This window comes from Vulpes vulpes, chromosome 3 (assembly GCF_048418805.1).
Source record: "Vulpes vulpes isolate BD-2025 chromosome 3, VulVul3, whole genome shotgun sequence".
Lineage (NCBI taxonomy): Eukaryota > Metazoa > Chordata > Mammalia > Carnivora > Canidae > Vulpes > Vulpes vulpes.
In genome coordinates, this window is record NC_132782.1 from 16,459,847 (window position 1) to 16,479,916 (window position 20,070).

The following is a 20,070-nucleotide window of genomic DNA, read 5'->3' on the forward strand; positions in this document are numbered from 1 at the left end:
ATGGAGCCTGCTTCTCCCTCTGCCTATGTCTCTGCACACTCTTTCTCTCTCTCTCTCTCTCTGTCTCTCATGAATAAATAAAATCTTTAAAAAAAAAAAAAGAAAGAAAATCATTGAATAATTATGACCCAATTGTGTTTAAAAAAAAAAAAAAACACCAGGAAAAACTCCCTTTGACCAATGGAAAGCAAGGGGGTAGAGGGGAATAAAAGTAAAGTGTAATTAGAAGCCATTAGACGATAGTAGAACCAAGTCAGAAAATAACAATAATTACAATAAATGTAATGGACTAGACCCACCATTTTAGAGGTAAAAATACTAATATTCTATCAAAATACACACATGGTCTACAAGAAATAAAATTAAAACAAAATGAGTAAAAATAAAAGAATTATATCCCTATATCTAAGATCAATATGAATGAAAAGAAAGCCAAAGATACTAATCTTAAGATTTGAAAAAAAGAAAACAAGTATTTAAGAAAAAAATAATTATGGTTATAAAAAGAAAAATGAGAAGATATATGTATATAAAAATACAGCCTCAAAATATATCAAGCAATTATTGATAAACTACAAGCTGAAATACATTAATAATCACAGCTAATGATTTTTTAATTGAAGCACAGTTTACACACAGTGCCCAGACAACTCTACACATTATGCTATGGTCACACGTGTAGCTGCCATCTGTCACAATACAATGCTATTACAGTATCACTGACAAAATTTCCTATACAGCTAAAGATTTTAACATACCACTCAGAAAATGGTCAAGCTACACAAGGAAATATTTAAAATCTGAACAAAAAAACTAAGACCTATTAGATATGAAATACTTATAATACAGGGCACATTTAAGAATTAATGTCATACAAACTATATTTTCAAAAGGTAATACAGTTAAGTTAGAAATCCATAAGTAAAGATAGCTCAAAATATCCCCATTGATAACCCCTGTCTTAAAAAGGAAATAAAGGTGGGGTGCTCAGTGAATGGAGCATGCAAGTCTTGATCTTAGAGTTGTGAATTTGAGCCCCACATTGAGGGTAGAGCATACATTTACAAAAAAAAAAAAAATGTGGAATAAGTATTGTAGTATGTAGTCTTTTTTTTTTTTTTTTAGTATGTAGTCTTTTGATCTGACTTATTTTAACTTAGCATAATGCATTTATCTGAGACACATTCATGCAAAAGTTAGTCTCTTACTTTTTATTGCTAAATAATATTCCATTGTAAATATGTATACCACACTTCTTTTTAATACATTTCTCTTAGATGAAGAATAGCTGAGTTCTTTCAATATTTTGAAAATTACAAATAAAGTTTTTCATTCCCTTTAGATTTGACAGTTGTTTATGTGGAGTAAATTTCATTCAAAACAATAAAAAATATTTCCATTTCTGAAGGTCATGACATATAAAGAAAAAAATATACATATGAGGTGTAAGAAATAAAAGTGTCATTTTTGGAAGATAGTTATTGGTTAGAGAACCTAGAGAATCAACAAACTGTTAGAACCAAAAAAAAAAAAAAAGAAAAAAAAAGGCCAACAGCAAGACTGCTATATACGAGATCAAACTATAAACAATTCATAGGTATGCAATAACCCAACTAGAAAATAAAAAATACTTCAGCCACAAAAACTTTAAAATATCCAGCAATTAGCCAAAAGAATTCATAAAAACTATCCAAAAAAAAATTTTTTTTTTAAGATTTTATTTATGAGAGACACAGAGAGAGGGAGAGAGAGACAGAGACACAGGCAGAGGGAGAAGCAGGCTCCATGCAGCCTGATGTGGGACTTAATCCCAAGTCTCCAGGATCACACCCTGGGCTGAAGGTGGCACTAAACCGCTAAGCCACAGAGGCTACCCCCCTAGCCAAAAATTCTTAAGATCTCTATAGGGAAAACTGAATAAATGGAGACACATTTCATGTATTTGGATGAGACAACCTCATCTCATAAAGATTTCATTACTCCCTCAATTAATCTATAAATGCAATGCATTCAAACTAAGAGTTCTATTTGAATCTTTTAAGGAAAAAATAAACAACTGTTAATAGAATATCCAAATGCTAAAAGTAAATGATGCTCAAATTTTATATGACGGAATAAAGAACCATAAAAAAACTGAGTCAACCTTATAAAAGAAAATTAGAGAAGAAACTTGCTCTGCCATATAAAAAAGATACACAAAGGGTGCCTGGGTGGCTCAGGTGGTTAAGCATTGGCCTTGGGCTCAGGTCACAGTGCCAGGGTACTGGGATCAAGCCCCACATTGGGCTCCCTGCTCAGCAGGGAGCCTGCTTCTCCCTCTGCCTACCTCTCACTCTGCCTGCTGTTCCCCTGCTTGTGCTCTCTCTGCCAAATAAATAAAATCTTAAAAAAAAAAAAAAAGGACACTAAAAACACAACTTTTTTTTTTTTTAATATGATAGTGGGACAAGAACACAGACCACTGGAATATAAGAAATTTCAGAAAGATCCATATATGTATATGGCAACTTAATATATGATAAATGTAACATCACCAATCAGTGGAAAAATATGGATGATTTAAGAAGCACTGTGGAGAGGGGCACCTGGGTGGCTCTGTCACAGTTAAGTGTCCAACTCTTGATTTTAGTTTAGGTCATGATCTCAGGGTTGTGAGATCATCCCTGGTATGGAGCTCCACACTCAGCAAGGAGTCTTCTTCCTAGATTATCTCTCTCTCTACCCCCACTCCCCTCTCTCTAAAATGAATAATCTTTTTTTTTAAATGAATAATCTTTTAAAAAATGCCTTAAAAAAAAAAAAAGCATGTTCTTCAGAAAAGTATTTCACTAGATGCAGAAAAATAAAACTGGATCTCTATCTATACTAAAAGGTGAGGCCTAAAGTGTAAATATGACCGCAATCTATAAAATTAACAGGAAGAATTTATAGAGTATCTTTGTGGACTAGGGGTTGGGAAGGAGTATTTAACTCTTAGAATACCTCAGGGTCCACTGAACCCAATTTTAACATTTGAGCTTCTTTTTCAAATAGTTCTACCTATTTGTAAAGATAGATATTTGGCAGAGGGGCTGAGGGGGTGGCAATGCCTGGATGGCTCAGTCAGTTAAGAGTCTGACTCCTGATTTCAACTCAGATCAAGATATCAGGATTGTGAGATAGAGCCCCATGGAGGGCTTGCGCTGGGTGTAGACCTGCTTAACATTCTCACTCTCTCTCCCACTTCCCCCCATTCATACACTCTCTCTCTCTAAAAGAAGATTGGTATTTGGGGACTTTTATTCCTTCTTAGAGACATCCAAAGAATAAAAATAAAACTTATTTTTAATAGAATAAAATCCATTCTATCTTATAATTAATCACCAGACATCCAATAGACCCTTTCACAAATTTTTTTTAAGATTCATTCATTCATTCATTCATTCATTCATTCATGATAGACATAGAGACAGAGAGAGGCAAAGACACAGGCAGAGGGAGAAGCAGGCTCCCTGCAGGGAGCCCGACGTGGGACTCGATCCCGGGACTCCAGGATTGCACCCTGGGCCAAATGCAGGCGCTAAACCACTGAGCCACCCAGGGATTCCCCCCCCTTTCACAAATTTAAAATGCATTGTGGATCTTATTGATATTATTTTTCCTATATTTTATTATTAAATCATCCTAGGAATTATATCATCATTACTCACCATTGTTTACCAATTACTCCCAACTATGCTAAAATAAATAAAAACCAGTAGAAAAAAAATAGAATAATGATAATACAGGCAGAATAATGGCCCCCTATGACACTCACATTCTAATACCCAGAACCTGTGAATGTTACCTTCCAAGGCAAAAAAGATTTTGCACACATAAGGGTAAGGAAGGACTTTGAATTGGGAGAATTATACCAGATTATCCAGACAGGCATGAGCCCCATCTAATCACTGAGTACTTAAAGTGAAGAACCTTATTAGATTCTGGTCAGAAGAAGATGTGACTTCCTAAGAACAGTAAGAGAGATGCATCAATGTGGCTTTGAAGATGGCAGGAGACTACCAGCCAAAAAATTCAAGCAGCCTCTTGAAGCTAGAAAAGGGAAGGAAAAGGTCTCTCCTGCAAAGCCTCTAAGAAAGAAATCCATTTTTGCATACAACTTGATTTTAACCCAATAGGACCAATGTCAGACTTCTGACCCTCAGAACCATAAAAAAAATAAATGTCTGTTATTTTTAAGCAACTCTTTGGTAGTTTTTTATGGTAGAGATAGAAAAACAATGCAGATATAATGACCTAAAAAAGTGACACAACAGTGTCAAAGAAATGCATCATCTTTCAAGAATGTATAAAAGACTAGAGACAGAGGCACCTGGGCGGCTCAGTCAGGTAAGTGCTCAACTCTTGACTTCAGATCAGTTCATGATCTCAGGGTCACTGAGATCAAGACCCATGACAGGCTCCATGCTCACCAAGGAGTCTACTTGGGTTTCTCCCCCTCTGCCCCTCCCCCTGTATGTGTGTGCATTATCTCTCAAATGAATAAATAAATCTTAAAAAAGGAGATAACTTAAAAAAACAATACTAGAGACAGCCTTACAGACTGATTTTAAATTGCATGGATTCCAGAAGAGAATTAAGAAATTTTCATTTTCCACTCAAGATGGTCAAGAGAAGAAAATGACAGAGGAAGATGTTTTATAATTCTTAGACAAATCAGAAAATAAATACAAGGAAGTAACAACACTTTGACTCTAAAACTGATGGCAATGACTATATAAGTGAAATCTCAGAGTCGCTGAATGATACTTTCCTAGATGAATTTTCTCAAATTCAAGAATCAATGCATTAGATAACATATTTGTAAGGAAAAAAAGGAAATGTGGTATTTTCATCAATTAGTCATTCAACTGAAGGACTTCATCATATAATATTCTTCTACAAGAATCTGGACTACTTCATGCTCAAAGGATACATGACAATAATCCTTTGTCTTTTATGATGCCTGTGCACCAAGATTTATATGATACAAAGAGAGTTTTATATGTTTAAATTCTGATTAAAATTTCTAATAAAGTTGTTTTTCGTTATGTCTTATTCCTTCTGCTATAAATTAGTATTAAAATAACTTAAAATATAAAAATAGCAAAAGGACGGGGTGCCCAAGTGGCAGAGTCAGTTAAATATCTGACTCTTGGTTTCAGTTTGGGTCATGATCTCAGGGTGGTGAGATCAAGCTCTGCACTCAGCATGGAAATCTGCTTGGATTTCTCTCTGCCCCTCCCCTGACACGCTCTCTTTTTCTAAAATAAATGAATATATCTTTTAAAAAATCGTAAAAGGATCTATTTGACCCATATAGTTCAGTGATGACTATTTTTTTAAGATTATATTTATTTATTCACGAGAGACACAGAGAGAGGCAGAGACATAGGCAGAGGGAGAAGCAGGCTCCCTGTGGGGAACCCAATGTGGGACTTGATCCCAGGACCCCAGGATCCTGACCCGAGCCAAAGGCAGACACTCAACCACTGAGCCACCCAGGCACCCAACTATTTTTCTTAGTATACCAATAGCTATTCAGAACTTCAGAGTTATAGACTATGAAGTAAAAACCTGGGGTTTGATTACAACAAAATTGAAGTGTCCTCCAGAATGATCCTATACAATACAATCAATAATGGATACCACGAACAAAGCTGAAAAAGAAAACAATCTTGATAGAAATATAAGCAATCACTGGAACAATTTACAAGAGACTCCCAAAAAGCTAACAAGGACATGAAGAAATGCTCAAAATAATTGGTGGTATAAGTAGAAATATATATGTATATTATTTTATACCTGCTAGATTATCAAAAATGAGGAATCCAGATGATGCCAAGTGTTTCTGAGATGTAGGGATACATTAATGATCATGCATTCTGTTGAAAGTGCAGATGAGTCCTGTGTAAGTGTTCTGTATAGCAATCTTCTACTACTCATATACCCTATCACCAAGCAATTCTGCTCTGGCATATATAACCTAAATAAATGCTCACAGAGGTCCATAAGAGAAAAAGTACATGAAATTCACTACAGTTTGAGGTAATGGGGAGTTGAAGACAATCTGAGATCTACCATTTGAAGGCATAATAGATACACTAAAGTTTTATGTAGCAGTTATACAAATAGGAACATATACAGATAGGAACAAGGGTGACAGAGGCAAGAAAGAGACGAAGGACAGGAAAAGTAAAAATTATATAATGGGAGAAGAGCACTTCAATTCACTAAACTCAGTTTTACCCTGAAACCTAATATGCTGTATTATACTGCCCCTACTAAAGTATGTTATGCTATATTAAAAATCGGGTTTATAAATACCGAAATTTTCCCCTATGCGTTATAAAAATTATAGTAATTAATAATTTATTAACCAATATGTGGGATTCTTTTAAAAAATATATTCTGGATCATTTAATACAAGGAAAAAGTGTCAAATAGTTATCATTTTACTTACTTTTGCTCCAACACTGCAACTGCCTGTGCTCCCCGTACTCCCACTTGCAACTCCTGTAAATCTAGCTTCCAATAATTCTTGCCTTCTCGGATCCAGACTATGAAGCTCATCCATTGCACCTATTAAGAAAAAAAGAAACAAACAAAAAAAACCACCATATATTCATATACACACAAACACAAAATACACAGATGTAGTTAGTTGTCAATATAAACTTAATGAATGCATTCAACAGATGAGACTTCAAAATTTTTTATCACGTCTTTCATTCATTTATCAAAACCAACAAAAAATCTCCAACATTTCTGACTGCAATCCACAGTAAGAAATGCACTATTTTCCACCCAATTCAGAGTATATTTTAAACTGGGAAAGACTGTTTTATAGCTGTCACATTCCAAAGATTTTTGGTACATTTGATAGTTTTCAGTTTCTATCAGGTGTATGAAAAATACACATGTATCAAACAGATCATTGAGGTAACATCTATTATTAAACAATCACTGCAGAATTAAAGGGGAAAATTAGCATCCTCATGTAATTGCTACTATGCGGACTAAAGCACCACAAATTCTAGCCAAAATTCAATTAAACTCTTAAAATTTCTTTTATTTATATCTGCCAATTCTCTACTGATAAAACCTTAAAAATGACATACATGAGTGGGTCTCAAAAGGAATAAGGAGAAATCCCAAATCACATGTGGACATTTTCAAACTAAACTAACTAGACCCCTTCTACATACTCTGACATTCCTCTATCTTAAAGGTTAACAGTTATTCCTATACATATTACCTTTTAAAATTGCTTTCATTACCTTTTATCTTTATCTGGACAGAGGACTGGATGGATAATGGCCATCCTTCCATGTTTACTTGCTTATATATTACCTGAATATATATTTTCTGCCCATTCCTCTTTCTTCCATCTCAAAGAGGTAAGGTAACTATCTATAAAAAAACTGAAGCCTTCAATTTTTGCTTTTGATCCCATTTCTTCTTGATATCCAAGGGATCTTGCATTTGCATTTACAGATCTAAAGCTATAAAACTCTTAAAACATAGGGGAAAGCATCATGATCTTGGAAGGATACGGCAAAGATTTCTTAGATATGAAACCAAAAGCAGAGGCAACAAAAGAAAAAATAAGTTGTAATTCATCAAAATTAAAAACTTTTGCACATCAAAGGACATTATCAAAAAAAGTCAAAAGGCAACCGACAGGATGGGAGAAAATTACCTGCAAATTGTGTATCTCATGAAAATTGGTATTCAGAATACATAAAGAAATACTACAACTCAACAACAAAAAACTAAACAACACAATTTAAAAAATGGGCAAGGGGTGACACCTGAGTGGCTCAGTTAGTTGAGCATCCATCTGACTCCATTTCAGTTCAGGTCATGATCTCAGGGTGGTAGCATCAAATCCCACATGGGGCTCTTGTGCCCCATGTTGGGCTCTGCACTCAGCACAGAGTCTGCTTGAGAGTCTCTCTCCCTCTGCCCCCTCCCCCCCCTCTCTAAAATAAAATAAATAAATCTTTTAAAATGGGAGAGGACATGAATAGACATCTCTCCAAAGAAGATATACAACTGGCCAATAAGTACATTAAAAGAGGCTCAATATCAATCAGTAGGGAAATGCAAATCAAAACCACAATGAGATACTTCACACACCCATTAGGATGGCTACTATCATAAAACAGAAAGTAAGTGTTAGTAAGGATGTGGAGACATCTGAACCGTTATGCATGGCTAGTGGGAATGTAAACTGGTGCGGCCACTGTGGTAAACACAGAATTACCATATGATCCAAAAATATCATCTGAGTATATACCCAACAGAAGTGAAAGCAAGGACTACAATAGGTCTTTTGCACAACATGTTCATACCATCAGTATTCACAATAGCCAAAAGTAGAAGCAACCTAACAGTCCGTCAATGAACGAATGGATTAACACACTGGGGTATATGCATAAAATGGAATATTATTCAGCATTAAAAATGAAGGAAATTTTGACACAGGTCACAATACAGATGAAATTTGAAGATATGCTAAGTGAAATCATGTAAATATTTACATGATGAGAAAGATAGCTTCCTAGAAACTTTTTACTGACAAAATTCAAGATATAATAACTAATGAAAAAATGGAATTGGGAAATACTCTTGAGTTTCCTATCATCATAATATTCTGCAAATACTCAACCAATAATGTTGATCAGTTATGTACTTATCTTAGAAATGTCTTTTCTGATAGGTACTGCTAAATACTGATATCAACCCACAAGTACATGATTTTGAGTATATTCACTACTTAGAAGGCAGCTACAGAAGTCAGATTCTTCTTTTGTTACTTGTTTTCAATAAATCACTACACTGCAGATTAATCACTTCCAATAGAAGGTTCCTTAAGTGTAAAATTAAATGGATTTTGAGATATGGAAACTTTCCTTGCATCAATGTCTGAAAAATGTTGCTGGAACTGTAGTTTGATGATGGAAACTCATATGGAATGAAGATCTCACTTTGACAGTAGTAGGAGAAATATATAAATCAGCTTTATGTTACTTGTGATTCAAATATCAGCTGCCACTGAAATGATTTTACTGCAACTTAATTTCACATGAAGCACTACTTTGCCTCAGAATTTTAGGTTAATTTAAAAAATATTTCCAAATCTGCAGGAAAGCTAATTTCCAAATCCAATCATTATTTGACAATAGGGGTTGAAGGCCATCCTGTTTCATTCAGAAAAATTTCAATCTCAATCCTAAGGTCAAAAATTGTAAAAAAATTTTACTACTAACCCAGTCAAGATATTCAGCTTCTGTGTCCAACAAAAATTCATGCAGCTGATGCTAGTTAAATCCATATGAGCAAATCAAGTGCACCACTGACAACATTGATTCAGTAACACATGATAAATTCAAATACCTTCTGCAAAGGACCTATACTGATGAGTAACACAATAACCATAGTTTTGGACACCTCACATTTTTACAAGCTTTGTAAAGTTATCCAACTAAGCCTTTTTCTGTTCCACACAAATTTTTACGACCATCAGGTATAGAAAGAACATCATAGCAGATTCCACTTCAGATTGTACTTAGTGTTTTCTCAACTTTGAAAATATTCTTGTAGTTGCTCTCCACAGACTGTTCATGGAGTCTAATTGTTCTGTCACTTCAAATTTGGCACTGACACCTTGAATCAACAACAACTGAATAGTATCAATAACATCTGTCAACTCAGCAAGAGCCAAGGAAAACCACTTGCCTTGTTTTTTAATTGACTATTGATATTGCTTCAAATGTCCCCAATTCTTAAATCAACTGTTCTGGCCAAAAAATTTAGTCTAAAACGCCTTTATTTTTTCTGGACACATTTCTTTGCTGCCATCAAACAATTTAATTAACTCACCATCAGTAAATGGTTTTCCTTGCTTGGCTAACAAATGAGCCACTTGGAAACTTATTTTGGTGGCAGCCTCATTTTCAATTTTTATTTTTATGAAGAAATTATGCTGTGATAAGATATTCCATTTTAAATTGACTGTTACTTTAAGAAAACAGAGTTGAGACTAGTATAGTGTATGCTTAATCTAATAATGTCAACATACATTCTCTAACAGCTACAGTATCAATGCATAATAGAAAAAATGTTTTGCTCTCTAATTCAACAAAATAATACACACTCCACTGTGCCTTAAAAGCATGGCACTCAGAGTCCATTTTTCTTTTCTTGTTTTGACATGATAGATATGCACTGGTATAAAAAAATAAAATAAATATTGCAGGCTGGCAATACACATGGCACTCAAAACACTTTCAAGTTATAACAGCAGCACTGAAATTTGTAGCGCACCAAAAGCTGTATGAAGTGATAAGAATGCCATATAGGGTCTCTGTCACAACTACACAGCTCTGCCATTATAATGCAAAAACAGCTTTGCTCCAATAAAACTTTACTTACAGGCAATAAAATTTGAATTTCACATATCATAAAGTATTATTCTTTCAGTTTTTTTAACCATACAAAAATAGGTAGTTTGCTGACTCCTATTGTAACAAGTACATTTAAAAGATTTTAATTTTTTATGCAATCAAACTATCATTTTGACACTTATCAGAAATGTGGTCCTTAATTATAAGAGGTGAGATTTCCTGAAGAATACGTAATTTCACCATAATCCATTAAATTCTTTGTTATATAAATGTTTATACTTTTGAAAAAGAAATTATAAAAGCTACTATAAAGACCATATTATCCTTAAAGAACATCCATCTCTAAATACAATCACCTGTCTCCTAATTATGGTATTATTCTTACTAAACTGCTCCATAAAATTTATGCTAAACCAAAATTTCACATAAAAAATATGAGATATCACTACCCAAATAAGAGATCACATCCTATTCCATAAAGAAAAATTTTAGGGAAACATAAATGAAGGCCACAATTTTACCCATTACAGAAATAGGTCATGTCCCCTTCTAATAAACATTTTATTTCTCTCTTACACACACACACACACACACACACACACACTCACTCACTTGACAGATTTTAATTATAAACTTAGCCTCCTAAGGTGACCAGTCTAAAAAAAGATGCATGTAAAAAAAATAATAAAATAAAATAAAATAAAATAAAATAAAATAAAATAAAATAAAATAAAATAAAATAAGATGCATGTATTTAGACACAGGATTGGTTCTGGTTAGTCAGCATTATTTTATAGTTTTATCACCTTTTTATGACAAGGAATCTATCTTTTTTTTTAAGTTTTTTTTCTTTCTTTTTTTAAAGATTTTATTTATTTATTCATGAGAGACCGAGAGAGAAAGAGAAGCAGAGAAGCTGGCAGAGGGAGAAGCAGGCTCCATGCAGGGAGCTGGATGTGGGACTCGATCCCTGGTCTCCAGGATCAGGCTCTGGGTTGAAGGTGATGCTAAACCACTGAGCCACCGGGGCTTGCCCTCTATCTTTCATTATATCACTTTTTGATATCACTTATTACCTTAAGACTTCATCTTCCTTGGCAAATAGTCAAAACAAAATCATGATATCTAGGAAAGCACGTTTTCAAAAGTTTAATTCCAGTTACCAAAGAATAAAGGAGTTTGTTCACTTAGACCCTTCTCATATAGTCATCTGCAAGTAAACCATTATCTTACATTTTTAAATTTAAAACTTTCTGAAGTCTGAAAATATTTTAATTAATTCCAGAATTTGTTATTTTTTATATTTCATCTGATAAACTGATTTATACAGAAGAGTTAAGGTCTTTCTTCTACTAATATCTTTCACATCATGCTAGATAAGGCAAAGAACTCTGACTAAAAAAATACCATGATAAAATTAGAAATTATTTCAATGGGATAAAATATTCCATTTAAATCACTCCTTTTCATTAGTTCTTTAATGCATTTCAAAGTATAGAAAACAAAAGGAATTTAAGATGACTACACTGTTCAACACTCCAGAATTACTTCTGACTCATCTTTAAACATCTATTTTAACATGGTTAATAGAATATATTTTCATATACAGTATTTTGTATCATATAGTGAACATAGTTATTATTTTTGAATACATTACATTCCAACATTTATTCCACAGCTTGATTTCCAATTTAAAACCAAATATCCTAATTTTTTGGTACTTAAATGAACATGTTAAATGAGCTATCACAAAAGTAGCCCAATTTTTTTCATAACCTTTTTCCCCCATGAATCTAACAAAAACATCTCTCACATTTTTTTCTAATGATATTAAATATTAGCATTTGGAAATTTAATCCATTTACAATTTAATTGTATATAGGTGTAATTTTTTCCAAAGGAAAATGTCATACAATTTCTCACAAATATAACCTTTCCCACCAATCTGAAATACTTCTCTGGCCATCTATCATATTCCCACATAAATGTGGGTCTGTTTCACTGAAATATTTGAGTTACATACATCTATCCATCTACCCCCACACACATATATATGTATTGTACATATATACATAACTATACTCTCTCACAGACACACACCCCAAACATTTCATTTAGAATGACCAAAAAGAGTAAGCACAGAAAGCCAGATTCTAATACATTCAGTTATATAAGCCCGTGGTAAAGAGAACACAGGTCTGATCTGGAACCACTACCAAGTCAAAGTGGTCACCTTATCTTTAAGATACTTAGTCATTTTGGGGATGCCTGGATGGCTCAGTGGTTAAGCTTCTGCCTTTGGCTCAGGTCATGGTCCTGGGATTGAGTCCCCCATCAGGCTCCCTGCAGGGAGCCTGCTTCTCCCTCTGCCTCTGTCTCTCTCTCTCTCTGTCTCTCATGAATAAACAAAAACTTAAAAAAAGAAGGTACTCAGTCATTTTAAATGCTTTTGTTGTTACCCTTACAGCAAAACTTCAGACATACTGAGACCAAATTACTCATATAAAGAAATATAGCTTGCATCAGAGTAAAGCACAGAGTTCTGGTTTTTTGCTTCTCTACCCTGTCATGACCCTAGAGAATGAGTAATAATTTAATCTCAGTTTTATTCTTATAAATAAAAAATGTCTAACAGCTAATTTTTCTTTCATCAAAAACAAATATACACAAATAGACAAGCTGGGTAAGCATGGCCAAGTTCCTTAACCATGTTTCAGCCTCTTTATATATAAAATAGGTAATAAAAGTATGTACCTTATAGTTGTTAGAGTAAAGTAAGGTATATGAAAAGTTTTAAACTAGACTTGTCATTTACTGAGTATTGAATAAATGTAACCACATATGTATGCTACAAGTGCCCAATAAAGATTGGCATATATTATAGACAGATAGACAGACAGTATAAGCTCCCTTTGTAGCTTTCTCCCTGTGATTAGAATTTCCAGGTAGGCAAAATGGCATATACTTCAATGCCTAATTTTTTTCTGTTAATGTCAAAGTAATGTAACTAACTACTATTTCTCTACCTTCTTCAGGCTTATAATAATTTGCTATTTTTAAAACCAATTTCTCTCTCATATACACCTATATATATACACATACAAATGTGTGCATACACACACATATATATTTTTTAATGATCTATTTCTCTATTTTAACATATAGTTCTCAGTCTTAAAGATAAGGAAATTGAGATAATGAGAGATTAAGTCATATTACCTGTTGTTAAAACTTATATTCACTCAACTAAGCACCCCTTATCCCAAAAGAGCAGTACAAGAGTGTGTGTGTGTGTGTGTGTGTGTGTGTATGAGAGAGAGAGGGAGAGAGAATGAATAGACATGTGCTTACACATGTAAAAAGCAATGTTTTCTGAGAAAAGTCCAAAATAGGAATTCAGTAAAACCTGACCTAGTTGCTACTTTCTTAAGTCAACTGGTATCCTATCCCTAATTATTTAACAATCTTTTTTAGTTTCGTGCCTTTTCCCATCATAATACATGCTGTTTGAAATAAGTAATACAGAAATACAAAAATGAAAGTCCCAATGTTTCTCTGTCCCCCAAAATCCCACGCCCCTAGAGATAACCATTTTGATATACCTTCAAAAAAGGACAGTGATGATGTACTGCTCCATAGTACTCCTTTTTGGTCTATTCTTTCCTAATAGGGCAAGGTGAAAAAAAAGGCTTATTTTCACAGTTCTTCTGCAGCAGGAAGTAAATCTCTGACCGGGAAGTTGCATGTACTCTACATAAGAAGTCCAAGTTGAGCATTACCTACCTTTTAAAACACTACCCGAAACAATGTAATATAATAAACAAGGATAAAATATTCTAGATTTTATATAGTGATTTCAACATAAGCATTATTTCACCAACATGATCTCTATCATATCTTCAACAAGATTCCTTTTTTTTTTTTTTTAATTTTTATTTATTTATGATAGTCACAGAGAGAGAGAGAGAGAGGCAGAGACATAGGCAGAGGGAGAAGCAGGCTCCATGCACCGGGAGCCTGATGTGGGATTTGATCCCGGGTCTCCAGGATCGCGCCCTGGGCCAAAGGCAGGCGCCAAACCACTGCGCCACCCAGGGATCCCTTCAACAAGATTCCTAAAATGGATTTCTGTGGACATTTATTGTAGCAAAATAGCTTTAGGGTTAAGAGTATGGGTTCTGCTGCCAGACTGAGTTCAAATCTCAGCTCTGTCCTCATCCATAAAATCCTACTAGTAACAGAGCATACTCCATAGGATTCTTTTTTTTTTTTTTTTTTTTTTTTACTCCATAGGATTCTTATGATTAAATGAGATGATACTTATAAGCCCTTAGCAGGTTTCTGGAATATAGAGCCTCCATAATTTCTACTTACTAAGTCCCAGAAAAATAAGCAATCTCCCCAAAATTGCATGCCAAGTAAGTGATGTGAGATGAGAAAGCAACAGACAAGAGCATTCCAGTTTACTCACTTTCAATTTCACTAGCCTAAACCTTCGAATAAAGAAGAAACAAAGTTTTTAAAACTTGTTTGCTTAGGGAACCCTATCTGCTCTAAATGCCCAGACATGTTTAAGATAAATTATGCAGCTCAATGAAAATAAAAACAATCTTTACCGTCATTCCCAACTCTAAATTGCTTTACAACCCCAGAGAATCCCAAGTTTAGGTGCCAGATACATAAATGAGTGCATAAACCCATTAAGATCATAATATTCCTCTACAAAGACACATTTCTTTCCAAAGACTCACTCAAGATAAAAAAAAAATTTTAATTTTAGTAATATTTTCTAGTACCTTCAGCCTTAATAAAAATGCCAACCTATAACTATTTATTAGTTTATTTATTTATTTGGGGGGGTGGGGAGGAGGAGAGGGAGAGGGGGAGACAATCTCAAGCAGGCTCCATGCCCAGTGCAGAACCCAATACAGGGCTTGATCTCACAACCCTGAGAGATCATGACCTAAGCCGAAATCAGAGTTGGATGCTTAACCAATTGAGTCACCCAGGCACCCAACCAACCTGTAACATCAGATAAATATATAAGTAAATCCATTTTAATGAAGAATAAGAAATTATGATTTCTAACAGGTTGAACCATATGAAGCTATATTCAAACATTTCAAATATATAAAACAGTCATATGGTTTAACCTATTTACTTGATGACCAGAACAGTCTAGAGTATAACGAATCCTGCCATGTCCTTATAAATGATTATGACTACTTTACAGAAATTCAATACAGAATACAGAATTCAAAGAAATTGTGAGTGACATCATTCTCCTACATTTTCTGTGTATTATCTCAAAGCTGCCAAAATGGGAGTGATAAATGCAAAGCCTTATTAAGTTTATACCTTATAAGGTTGGCCCTTGAATCTTAATCAGTCTTCCAGCAAATCTGTACATTTAAAGAGTCTGATTTATAGCAAGTTTTATTTAAATTATAGTAATTTTCCAATTTAACACTTATTTCCCAATGACAAGTTGTTTGCCTTAGGAGGAAAGGATATGTATCTTCATAGAGGCAAGAAATAAGCAATTTTACTTCTTCCCCTTTTTACCATTGCTCATAAACTCCAAATTGCCACCAATAAAGGAAAATGCAAAAAACCAAAAAATTAGAGCCTAAAAATCCCACCCATAGTCCTATGGGTAACCAATGTCAACCACATTCAGGTTTATTTTCTTCCAGTTTTTCTTCTGCATACTTTTAAAAAAGACTCTAGTTATTTTTAGAGGGGGCAAAGGGGCAGAGGGAGAGACTCTCAAAAGGTTTCTGCTGAGCACAGACTCAGACGCCCAGATAGTTCTCACAATCCTGAGATCATGACCTGAGTGGAAAACAAGAGTCATACCCCTAGCCAACTGAGCCAGCCAAGTGTCCCATTTTTCTGTATACTTTTTATTCAGTGATTAACATTACACTTTATAGTAGCCCCTGGCATTCAAAGATGTTTCCACATTCATAATTTCAACCATTTCCAAAGACCCTAAAAGTGGGACACCTGGATGGCTCAGGGGTTGAGTGTCTGCCTTTGGCTCAGGGAGTGATCCTGGAGTCCCAGAATCGAGTCCCACACTGGGCCTCCTGCATGGAGCCTGCTTCTCCCTCTGCCTGTATCTCTGCCTCTCCCTCTCTCTCATGAATAAATAAAATCTTCAAAAAAAAAAAAAAAAAGACCCTAAAAGTGATGACATAATAAAATTATCATTTGTTGAAGTGCTGCTAAATAAGACATTTATATAACAACCTCCATCCATTCAATAATGTTTGGGTTTAATTTTCCTCAAAAATATAGTTATAAAAGTATAGTATATATAGTTATATAAAGTATAGTTATCCCAATGCCCCACCAAAAAAACTATTTTGTTTTTGAAAAATCTTTCCCCCACAAAAATCCAATTAACGTTAATAATGAAAGTGGCAGTAGCCATTCTTTGACTTAAAAACAACTTCAGATAAATTATAAATTTATGAATTAACGTAAGTTCACTGTGTATTAATGCTATCCTATACAGTATACATGTTTTAATGAAATTTACTTACATTTCCTACAAGTAAATTAAATGTTTAAGTGTGTAATGGGTATGTTAAGGTTCATTACGATAATCACTCTACCTCAATAAATTTTAAAGTTTCCATAATGAAAAGTTAACTTTTTATATTTCCCTACATTTTTGTGAGGGTATCTGTCTTAAGATCATGTGCAAATTTCAAAACTAAGAAAGCTGTCTGGTAGCCATCACTGTCAAGATTCTACATTAATTAATATTTTGTATCTTATGGTCCTACAAAAGCAATCTTCTACATTATGACATGTTTTCGTGAACATTATTTCACAACTATTTAACGTTCCATTGAATGGATGTACAGTAATATATTTAATTATTCCCCTCCCATTGGTGATTCAAGTGGTTTCTAATTTCTTGCTATTAAAAACAGTACTGCAAAAAATAAATAAATAAATAAATAAATAAATAAATAAATAAATAAATAATAAAAAATAAAAATAAAAACAGTACTGCAACAAACATCATTCTACCTAAAATGCTTTGTATGAATTCAGAATTATTTCCTTAGAACAATGACTCCCAAAGCCTGGTAAGAAAAATGTTATGTACGTATTTATTTCTTCCAGACCCACCTCAGCAATCTCCATCCAGAGTCAAAAGGTAACTGTGCAGAAATGAGTTAACACAGCGAGGATGCCATCTTTAGTAGGAATCTGCTGCAAAGAGACTCCTACCTTTCTCTAATAGATAAGGGCGGTTCACAGTGCCTAGATTGTTCGTAGAAATAATGTGGTTGGTATATGTTAGCAAGAAGGCACCTCCAAAAAAATCTTGAATGCAGAGTCTCTAGCAAACTTCCCTGGATAGACACATTGCACATATGTTGCTGCATTTTCACTGGTGGAAGGGTATGTACCCTATGTGCCCCCTCTTGTGAGGGAGAGAACCTAAAGAGGCTTATGTAGAAGTTATCCAGATTCTGCCTTTGTTTTCCCTTTAGGATTCAGCCGTGTACCTTCACTATGTTGGTGTACTATATATACATCAAACATGAGGAGAACTAAGTGCTGAGCCCACAAGGCCTTCCAGTTAATCTCTGCACATAGTGGACACCTAACACAGCATGTAAAGCTCATTCACCTATCTTACCACTCTAAAACAGACTGACACAACCTCTGGTCACTAGTGAAGCATCATGTTCACAGCCCTAGGTAAAAACTAGAGATTGCCCTGCTACTTGAAGTTATAGAAAACCCGAGGTAAAGTTAAATTTCACGTCTTATTTCCCTGCCAAGACAGGCAAATGCTTTAGTTCTGAAACTCTCTGGCAGACACAGTAATTCTGAGTCTGCAGCTTTATCAGTGAGCTGGCATATCTCCTCTCACTAGACTATAAACTAGTCTATAAACAGGAATTTGGGGGGCGTTATTTGTTCACTGAAATATCAAGGTGCCTAAAAGAATGCCCAACACATAGAAGACTCTCAATAAATATTTCTTGAATGAATAAATGGATATTCTCGGGCATCTCCAAATTTTCAAACTGAAGAAATCTGGTCTAAAAGACAACCAAATTTGTGTTTTAGCTCTAGTACTTTAGTAACTCTCAGCCTCAGTTTCCTCACTCATACAATGAAAATAGCCATCTAACTTATTGGCATGAAGAGGAATACAACATCTGGGTAAACTCCTCCGGGCACAAAACAGACGCTCAATAGTGAATAGAGCTTATTTACAAGGCCATGGAAAGTTCAATAAGAAAACTGACTTGGGATCCCTGGGTGGTGCAGCGGTTTGGCGCCTGCCTTTGGCCCAGGGCGCGATCCTGGAGACCCAGGATCGAATCCCACATCGGGCTCCCGGTGCATGGAGCCTGCTTCTCCCTCTGCCTGTGTCTCTGCCTCTCTCTCTCTGTCTGTGACTATCATAAATAAAAATAAATAAAATAAAATAAATAAATAAAGCATATTTCCTTTATAAAAAAAAAAAAGAAAACTGACTTAATATAAAAAATTAAGGGCACCTGGGTGGCAGTCGGTTAAAACATCAAACTCTTGGTTTCAGCTCAGGTCTGATCTCAGGGTCATGACACTGAGCCCCGTACTGGGGTCCGTGCTCAGTAAGCAGTCTGCTTGAGTTCCTCTCGACCTTTCCCTTTGCCCCTCCCCCTGATGCACCTGAGCGCACTCTTTCCCTAATAAATAATCTTTAAAAAAAAAATTAGTTAAGTCAAATAGAATATTAATACTGTTACATGGGAAATATTACAGCTTCTGCATCTCTGCCTAATTATAGATTCCAGGGCTGATTCATGGACATCAGTTAGGCAGCTACTGTAGTGATTTAGGTAAGAGAAGACATTAGCTTGAACCAGTACCACAGAAGAACAAAATGGTATCTAGGAGATGAAAAAAACAATAGGACTTGGTAGTAGACTGAATTTGAAAAGTAAGGGAAAAGGAAATGTTTCTGGTTTGCACATAGATAACTGGTAGTAAGATTCACTATAAAAGGAACTGGTTTGGGGAGATAGATCATGAGTTCCTGTTTGAAGACCCTGAACTCGGTATGTTTTAGGGGACAACAGTGAGTTTCTTCCATCAGGTCTCACTTATCTATTCACCTAACAATGAAGACTAAAGCTTATAGTTACCTATTTAATGGGCAATGCTTCAATTATCATTAGCAAAGAGCATGGGTAGCAGGAAGGAAGAACAGGTACACAGAAAGCCTAGTTCAATATACAAAAAATAAAAGTACAAATGATGAGGAAAAAGAGCTTTCACTACCATTTAGATATTTAAAAATTTATCCATACTATGGATCACTTATATAACCAGTTCTGTTATAAGTCACTAGGCCAGGGACGCCTGGGTGGCTCAGCAGTTTAGTGCCTGCCTTCAGCCCAAGGCATGGTCCTGGAGTCCCGGGATCGAGTCCCGCTTCGGGCTCCCTGCATGGAGCCTGCTTCTCCCTCTCCCTCTGCTTATGTCTCTGCCTCTTTCTCTGTGTCTCTCATTAATAAATAAATAAAATATTTTAAAAAAGAATAAGTCACTAGGCCTAAAAGACAAGCAGTGTTCACACTATGAACACACATCAATGAGGAGAAAGACAAATAAT

At 34.8% G+C, this 20,070-nt stretch overlaps 1 protein-coding gene across 4 annotated transcripts in view; it reads right to left on the reverse strand.

Moving 5' to 3' along the window:
• Positions 1-20,070, reverse strand: part of TLK1 (tousled like kinase 1) — a 148,582-nt gene that overhangs the window by 98,423 nt on the left and 30,089 nt on the right. For 2 of the 4 annotated variants that reach the window (XM_072751903.1, XM_072751902.1), the window contains exons 2-3: positions 14,033-14,093; positions 6,482-6,600 (exon numbers count right to left, since the gene is read on the reverse strand). In XM_072751903.1, coding sequence (XP_072608004.1) covers positions 6,482-6,595 — 114 coding nt within the window. In that variant the 5' untranslated portion in view covers positions 6,596-6,600; positions 14,033-14,093. The remainder of the gene's footprint in view (positions 1-6,481; positions 6,601-14,032; positions 14,094-20,070) is intronic. The other 2 variants (XM_025994065.2, XM_072751901.1) reach the window with 1 other exon arrangement.